Raw genomic sequence first — 9,425 nt, forward strand, 5'->3', positions numbered from 1 at the left:
ATGATTACAGAGGCTTAATGAGGATGTGTTATGCCTCCAGGCTATTCTCCACCTCAATGTGGGCTGACAACTGTGTCTCTGCTGACTCCCATCAGCGGCAGTTCTACACAAAAAGCCTCCTCGACACACCGCCCTGGCTGGTCCATTTGCATCATTTCGACTAGGGAGCGAACGCGAGGACGATTAGTGACACTTAAACGCGTGTGAGCAGGAAACAGAATGGCACAGGGTGCTTTTTTTAAATAAATCTAAAGTGATACAAAAAAACTGCCATTACAGAGAGTTTAATTGGTGATATCCTCCGAAAAAGTCACAAAGTAATCAAACGCGCCTCTGTCCGATAAACCTAATTTCTCGACTGGCCTTCATTTTTTTTTTTACGCTCGTATTCATCTTTCATGCAAATTCTTTCATTTTAAGTGCCATCTGACATTTATTAAGTCAGCATATATGGCTGAGTCTATTGGGATATCAGAGATTTCTCACAGTGTAATCTCAGACCAACCCCAAACCCTATGCCGAAAGCATGACTGCACTGAGAGGTAAAGACCCAGAGACAGGTTAAACATCAATGTATTTCATCACCTTTACTTCAACAATGTGTTTTTCTCCAAAATAAATTGCTGACAAAGCATTTTTGGATATTTCAATGCAGAGCAATACAGAACGTTAAAAGTTACAACCCAGAAATGAAGATGACAGGAGTGTGTGTTAAATATAAAAAGGTCACTGATATGGAGGTAAAGCATACACACATGTGCACATGTTTGGAACATACATATATGCACAAACAAGTGATATTCAGACAGTATTTTACATCTTACACATTTGATGTAAGACCTTGATAATGCTTTCTGAGAACTAAAGTATTTCCACTGTTGATAAAGAAGTTTCATGTGTCAGAACTTTTGGCCTGTCTCTTCAGATGAACTCATATCGCGAGCATGCTTGACGTTTAAGTATTTTGATTATTATTTAGTGTGTGGAGGTAAAAAAAAAGAAAAAAAGAAGTTGGATAGCACATGCCGTTTCCATTAATCACACGTCATCGTCTCCTCCACAGATCTTCAGTAGAGTTTTTCTGTATTTACGGCTTGTCTCAGACTAGAGAACAGAGATGTAGATCATCAGACCCAGAAGCACGTTTTCAAAGTTATCTCAAAGACATTTCCCCTCACCGAGGAGCCCAAGGATCATGACTCACTGCAAAATCAATTATTTATGAAATATCACGCAATATAGTTTTGGACTACTCTGAAAACGTCAACAAACCTTAACTTTAACTGTGTAAGACCTCTTCTGCGTTGTTAAGTCAAATAGGCACGCACCATTAAAAAAAGAACTAATTAATTAATTACATTGTTTTGATTTCATTTGAGCAGACCGCGCACATTAGCGCGTTATGAAATTAAATGTTTAAGGACCAAAATCATTTGGCAAGGCTGTGATAAAAGCGTGCAGTATTAGTTAAAAAGAAGAGCGGTATATTGAAATCGTGGGCCAGCGGCGGTGACCTGACCGCACTCTAACGGATTCCTTTAGAGGTCTCAGATTAGTCTTCCCCTCCGCAAATCATCTTCAAACAGTCGCCATAGCTGTCAGAAACGTCAGACTGAAGAAACAAAACAAAACAAAAAAAAAGAATACAAAGTAACCCATTCTCACATCTCCAGCCAAATCACTTTGGGTTGTGCTTTGACACAGGATGATGGTGTTTGGGGGGTGGGGGGTGGGGGGTAGCAAGGTCAAAAGGTCACTCACATCATCCATTCTTTCCAGTCAGCTCTATTTCCCCACAAAACACATTCTTCATCACATGTCAATGCACAACCCCTTCGAGGGAAGGCAGAAAATCAGAGGAATTATGGAACAGCAGAATGAAATGTTAGTGGGTTTCGTTTTGTTTTTTTTCCGCCCTCAATTCCACAGCTGAGATTAGTGTTAAGTTTGACGTCAAGGTCAGGACTAAGTGATTAGCATGTTAGGTAAGTCTCTGCTCCATGCACGTCTTAATAAGTCATTTTTGTCAGTAGCATGGCAACAGGATATTAATGAAACACTATTCCGGCATGGACATGCACTGAAAAAGGGGATATGTTATTTGTAGTTTTTTTTTCATTGGTGGCCTTGAAAAACGTTAGCCGGTTAAGTTCGTTTTTTACATATATTTAGGGAGGTTTCAGTTCTCATCAAGCTAGCAAAGTTCAGCAGATTCTGGAAATGCAGCTGTAGGTAACTCAGAATTAGTGAATTATTTATTTGAAAAGGCTAAGGATCGTTAGTGAACTTATCACAGCAATTAGTGTCAACGATGACATCCTTACTGGACCTGTTGGGAGACAGAGGATACTCACTTCAATAGCGGAATGCAAGGAGTGCTCATAGAGCTTCTTAAATTCAGCCCTGATATCCATCAAGTCGATCTCTGAACGACTGACCATTATTCTGGTCAGCGTAGCCTCATCTGTCCCGGCGCCCTGGAAGAGCACAGAAGACAAAAAAAAGAAAAGAAATAAAAAACATCTTTAAAGTTTAAAATTAGATTTTTTTTATTTCCTTATGACACGTGATTCAGTACAGTGGCTTCTGGACAGGGGTAATTAGGTTCGTTTTTTACCTTCATACTCTCCTGGAGTCTTTCAGCAAAGTAAGCTGGGACATTCTTCACGCATTTAACTTCAGAAAAGAAAAGAAAAAGTTCAAGATTTACTTGTTACCTTTACTTGTTACCCGTACTGTCAAACAATAACGACCCCATCACTCTTTATTGCACACGCACACACACGCACACGCACACATACACACATGCAGACACACACACACGCGCACACACACACACACACGCACACGCACACGCACACAGTTAAGTACCAATAGCCACCAGAAGGTCCTCTAAAGCACCAGACATCTCTCCCTCTATGCTCTGCTGCAGTGTTTTCCCACTGATGTTCTTGTAGTCAATCAGCACTGTAAAACACAGAAACCCATTAACCGCAAGCCTTGTTACAGCCCATTTGAAATCACTTTGACCAGAATTCTGGAATGCGTCGGTCTCAAGACCCAACGTCCCTAATTTCTCAACGGGCACCGCAAGACTTACACGAATTATCTCCAACTATTAAAAAGATGAACGGTAGTCATTAGAGTACACTTTTGCTCATTCTTTTCCGACCACACAAAACCTAAAGAATGGGTTCAATTTTTTTTTTCCACCATCATGTTCTAACCATTAAACAATTATAGACAATTATGGAGGAGCTACTGTATGGTCCATTTCTTTGGCTGTAAGTTTCATGACGTCACCGGTTACCGTCCTTACAACTGAAAACAGTGAGTGAAACAAGGCAAAGATTTCACCAAGCTAAACTGTGGTTTTATATACTCCCATGTCTCCCGTGTCTAGCGAAGGACGCTAATTGTTAACATCCCAAAACTAAACTATCACAACCAGAAATACACCTGAACCTCACTTATGGATTGATTCTAAGGTAAGAGTATAACTGTGGAAAAAAAACAAAAAAACTTTTATAACTTAAGTCAAAACTGGCTTAACCCAGTCAGACTCGAGCCTGTCGCGTCTGATGTGTGAACAGCGCGTCTTACTTTGTCTTAGCTGAGGTATGCTCCTTTTACACAGTATCTCAATGAACTTGGACTCATCGGTTCCCCACTTCTTTTCACCGGCGTCATAAAGAGCCTGGAAATGACACAGCAAAAAAAAAAAAAAAAAATTACATTATTGTAACAGATTCGTTGGGTAATCCAATGTAGAAACTCCCTGTTCCATCGAAGGCTAACGTAAAAAAAATGATATGGTGCAGGGCTGGATTCCCCAAATTCTGTCCTGGAGGATGGGAGTTCTGCTGGTTTTTGTTCACACCTCATAATTAGAGGTTCATTTGCAGGTGTGTGCTCTTATCAACCAATCAGAGATCAGCGTTGAGTTGTTGTTATGACAACCAGCAGGACTTCAGACCACCAGGGTTGGACTAGAAGAACACTGGTGCTTGAGTTATTCGGCTTGTTCTGTCAATTCTGAAGTGATGTCATGTGTTCTGATTCTTTGATCCAGTTAGACTGGTTATGATGGTTTCATAAGAGGTAGGTTTTTCTCCTGAATTAATGGACGTAAATGGTGAAGTCTACAAACAGAATCACCCATGACAGTGTAGAGGTCTGTCTATCTGTTTTCCATATTCCATAAATCTCAAGGTTTCCTGTGAACTATGTAGCTCTGAATGAGCACTAAGAGGAAACACTCGTTTGGTCTTCTTTACCTTAGCATCCTCTTTAGCCTTTTCTGCATCCACAGCGGAGGACTCATCTCTCTGGCCCTAAGTTTGGAGAGACAGTGAGATAGTGATCACAGAAACTCAGAGACTCAGACCAACTTAAAAAAAATACACCTAGAGACAGACATATATTGTCCATTTTCATCCATCCAAGTGTTTCAAAGCCTCATGGAATTTGTCATTTTTAATGTTACATTTTCTTTCTTTCTTTTTCTTTTAAACAACACAGTCAGTGAAATAGCAAGGTAATGCTTTAGTCTGAGAAAAGCATATGATAAACGGCCTTAGAGCCATCAAATTTTGAAATTATATTTGCTATTTCCAAGTTTCAAGTTCGAGTTATTACATAAAGTGAAACACACACACACACACACACACACACACAAAATGAAAACAACATTTAACCATGACTTGGTAAGAATATTTTACAAAAACATCTTTCCTCATTACCTCAGCGAGCATGAGGATGGCAGTACCAAACTGTCCAGAAACTTCTCTCTTTAGGTCATAGGTCAGTTTCCTCTCCGTTTCTACAGAGCAGAGAACATTGCTAGGCAATTAGCTCTCATTTATTACATCCTTGTGTTTAAACAGCCATTTGATCAAATACAGCACAGCAAAGCAATGCCTCGGCTGTTTCTTAATTCTCAAGTTAATTCACTGCACTAGCTAATTAGCTTGCATTAAATGCTCCAAACGCTATCATTCTAAAACGTAATGTGCATAAAATAGCCAAACATTTTTCCATAATCACCTCTCAGCAGCTGAAATACTTCAGCCCAAAGCTAAAATGCAGTGGTTTTGGCATTAATGTGTTACACACACACACACACACACACACACACACACACACACACATATATATATATATATATAAATAGCACGCTTAAATGCTGTACAACTAACGTCTTTGGCTCCACTTTACCATTCAAATACGCCTCAGCCAGAGCCTGAATTTGTTTGTTTGTTCGTGAGGCGAAGATTTCTATCAATACGCTCTTCTGTGTGCCGGCTCCCTGAAACCCATAATCAGTGCCAAAGATTTACGTTGTTGAAAAACATAAACAGACACATTGAAAAACAAGGATACACCGAAGCTCTCAAACTATTTCAGGCATCTTACTGATAAGATACACCCAACACTGCCATGGTGAGAACAATTTCCAATAAAAATATGATGGAATTAGCCCATTTATCCATGGTTTTATTTGTACTGTAAAAAGAGTTGAGGCACTGACTTTCATTGCTCTCTCAATCTCCTGAGCATCAAAGAGGGCCGGGGGTGTAACCAGGGCAACCAGCAGGCGTTCAAAGTTGCCATGTGTGTCACCTTTCAGGTCATCGACAAGTTTCTGGCATACACACAAACATAGGGAACCACGTCAGTCAGACAAACCAACATGTATGCATACACATTGATGTGCGCTTCAACCTCGGGTAAATACAGTCGCGCGCGCGCACACACACACGCACTTACACACGCACACAGACAAAGAGGGCCTTACTCTGTTGGTGGCTTCAAGGTACGTTTTACAAATGACCTGTCGTTGTTCGCTGCTTCTATGAGCTAGCACGTCAATTAGCGTCTTCTCAGTGGTCCCTGGAAAAAAAGGATTAGCTGACCGAACACTGAATACGCACTCAACAGCCACTACAAATCATTTCAGACATCTACATTACATCTTCATTAAAAAAAAAAAGATTAATATATGTTTTAACTCCCAAAGAGGTGGTCAAATGTTTCAGCGTAGCTATATTATTTTCATTTGCTTAAACTCGAATAATTATGCATAGTTTTGGATTTTAATAGAGCAGCGCTTGCTCCCACCTAATCCTTCAACAGCTTTGCGCAAAGCCACGACGTCTTCGGCGGGTTTAAAGTCTGTCTTATTTTTAACTGTGCCTCGTTCGCCAGCCTGTGGAGGAGTAGGAGCAGTCGTGTCAGTTTATGGATATGAAATCGTATTTCAGACTTAATCTTAAAAATGTCAACAAAGATCAATTACCACTGCAGTGAATGAAGATGGGGCATCCGCAAGACTTTCCAAATCATCCTACAAATGAATACACACATACATTTATTCATTTCATTTAAGAAGTATAAATGACTATTAGACTGGCAGACACAGACAGACAGACAGGCAGACAGATAGATAGATAGATAGCATTCAATGTCAATATTGAAAAGAGATTGGTGAAGATTAAAACATACCCATAACGATGCCATTGTTATTGGACAGTAATCTCCTACTCTGAGGATGAATAAAACAAAAAATACATTTTAATTTTTAAAGTTCTCAAAGTTGTCCCTAATTTCCAGCCAGTTTGCTTTTTACTCGGCGGAATACAGTTGACACGAAAGAATTCTGACACGAATAGCTAGTGCAGTGCGCACTAATGTTTTCGACTGAATAGACACCGGTAAATTATTGATACAGCTAATCCGTTGGTAATCTGTAAACAGATAAAGAGTCAATTCTTAAATCGCAAACGAGGTCAAGGAAAATGACAGGCAGCAATACTGACATAATTCCTCTGAGATTTACATATAGTCGATGCGTTCCTGTCATTAAACTCCAATAACATCATTCAGCAGCGCTCCAAACTTAATTGTAACGTCAACGACCCCTTGTATTGTCAGTTGCGTTAAACGTATTTATCAGTAAAACAATGTAAACATAATGTTTGTTCTTCCCCTACATTCATACCTGTATGCGTTTGACAGTGTCCGGGATGCACCACGCCTTTGCAAAACTGAATGAGAAGATTTACCTTTGAGGAAATGATGTCACACAGTAAAACGTACTACACCTGAACGTCTTCCTTATGGAATTCTACTGGTTGCTAATGTGCAGCAGGTTTTGTCTGGTCTACTTCCTGTAAGCAGTGATAGGAAATACACCATAAATGCTGCTCTGAAGTTTATGACACCTAAATGTATAATGTAGTCCTTTCATCGTGCAAAGACACTATTAACGGACGTGACTGTACGTTTTCAAGTGGTCTTGATCACCGAGAAGCGTGGATGCATACTACATCTGTTAACATGGTGAAAACCGAAAACGTTAAGCTTTTATGAATTTATTCGGATAAATTAATAAAAGAGAAAGGAACTATTTCTTTTATATGCTGTAGCTGCAGTATCAAAACGACTTTATTGTCATAAAGTCATCTGAAAAACATTTCTTTGAGGATTATTAAGAGGAGATTCCCTTTACCCTTTAAGACACTGTAAAACGAGACATTGCAAATTTTAATACGCTCTTATGACGTGGCATTAAGGTGAGTGACTCCCATTATGACGACGTTCATTATGTTGGCACAAGTGATTTGTTAGAGTTCGGTGCAGGTGCAATATAATTATTTTAAATAGAATTTCCACTGTTATATTTGTATCCATATTAATACTCGTATGAGTGGGTGTGGATATGATGGCCCTTCTCTTAATAAACGTATTAGTGACTAGGGTCACCATGGAGACAGAATGACAACTCAGTTCATGGGAGCCTATCCTATTGTCATGTACTCTAATGAGACAGTGAGGCCTCCAGTAGATGTAGATGGGAACTTAGTCTGTACAGCAGGGTTATTCGATTACAGATTCAAATGGGCCACATTTCAAACCAGACCTTGCTCATGGGCCAGAAAGTTTTGGCAGCCTGTTTACATTTAAATATTTACATTTATTTAAAACCATTTTAGTTTTACACATATAAACTAGTGTATGGAGATTGTAAAACAAGTCATTTTTAGTCCAAAAAGGGTTAAAAAAAAAAAACTGACAGTGCCATCAGATTTTCTTTGCAGTGTTGACATAGATATATTTTCTTAACTTGATGTCAACTCATGGATACCTATCAAACAGTCAGGTATCAATTTTGTGTGACTAGCAACATGTTTATGATACCGTAAAGTGGAGTGATTTATATCGCAAAGCATCCTAGTACTGTTATACTGCATATATCAGCACTCATGTGATGCCTCTTGTCCAATCTGATTACTCAACCAGAACTAACTATCTTATAGTTTGAATTTGACTGTGACTGTCTCTGGACCATTCAAGGTTGCTGTTGGGTTGGGTTTGGCCCATGGGCCAACAACTGAATAGGCTTGCTCTATACTATCAATATTGTGATATATAATTAACATACACATGAACACACACACATACACATGACCTGTGCATACACTCATTACAACAGGGCTAATTTTTTTAAAATGTTTTGTTTTATTACTAAAAAGGCACAGGTACAGGCATCAGGCATGTTAAGAGCGGTGAGTTTTTTTTTCCACAAATGATATAGCACCAAAAAATGTGATGTCACCTCCAAGTTTTCCAACAGCTCAGCAGGCACACCATTCTCTGAAACAAATTAACAAAGAAGGGGAAAAAGAAAGAAAGAAAGAAAAAGCAGCCCCCCCCCCAAAAAAAAAGAGTTGATGGCAAAATTAAGTAAAAATACCCTATTCCATGTCTGCATTTTTTTAGACAGTAGTCAACACCAACAGCTCTTTTAAAATCAGCACCACGTCACTCGTAGCCTAAAGCTGCAGCACGATTGTACGGTGTAGGTAACATAGATGAGCCGTACACAATACAGGATATGAAATTAATATAATAATACATAAATCGAGAAAAAACGTATAACATACTGTAGCTGCAGTTGGGATACTGATGAAATACTTATGTACAAAAAAAAAAAAAAGAAAAAAAAACGTTACAAGTGACTATTTGGCAGAGACCTGGGATATGACAGTAGACATACATTTTATGGAACCATCAGTTGGTAAAACAAATGAAAAAAAACAAGCAAACAAGAAAAACACTGGTGCGGGAGACACAGTATCTAGGCAACGGCACTTTTTTTTTTTTTAAAGTGACCACACAGAGAATCGATACAAACCACTTATCAAAAAGCACAATCCCTCGGAAATGTTTTTATCAAGCAGATGATATCAAGCGATGGCAGTTGCAATCTTGTGCTAATGGCGCGAGGCAATAATAAAAAAAAAACAAAAAAAAAATATAATAATAAAATACTTTGCTTTGGGCATCAATTTGGATTTGGGTTCAAAATCGCACTTGACAATATAATCATTATGGCACAACGGTGTTCGCACTAAAAGTAAATT

The 9,425-nt window shown here is 38.9% G+C and overlaps 1 protein-coding gene across 1 annotated transcript; it reads right to left on the reverse strand.

The window, feature by feature from the left end:
* Nucleotides 1-1,552: 1,552 nt before the first annotated feature.
* anxa3a (annexin A3a) lies at nucleotides 1,553-6,519 on the reverse strand. The gene is made up of 13 exons (XM_030782872.1): nucleotides 6,505-6,519; nucleotides 6,299-6,346; nucleotides 6,121-6,208; nucleotides 5,798-5,892; nucleotides 5,531-5,644; nucleotides 5,218-5,308; nucleotides 4,743-4,822; nucleotides 4,278-4,334; nucleotides 3,604-3,697; nucleotides 2,872-2,967; nucleotides 2,618-2,676; nucleotides 2,355-2,477; nucleotides 1,553-1,612 (listed from the first exon to the last, which is right to left on the reverse strand). Exons 1-13 carry the CDS (start codon nucleotides 6,517-6,519, stop codon nucleotides 1,553-1,555), a joined length of 1,020 nt encoding a protein of 339 aa, XP_030638732.1.
* Nucleotides 6,520-9,425: the final 2,906 nt, after the last annotated feature.

Source organism: Chanos chanos, chromosome 1 (genome assembly GCF_902362185.1).
Source record: "Chanos chanos chromosome 1, fChaCha1.1, whole genome shotgun sequence".
In the NCBI taxonomy this organism is placed as follows: domain Eukaryota; kingdom Metazoa; phylum Chordata; class Actinopteri; order Gonorynchiformes; family Chanidae; genus Chanos; species Chanos chanos.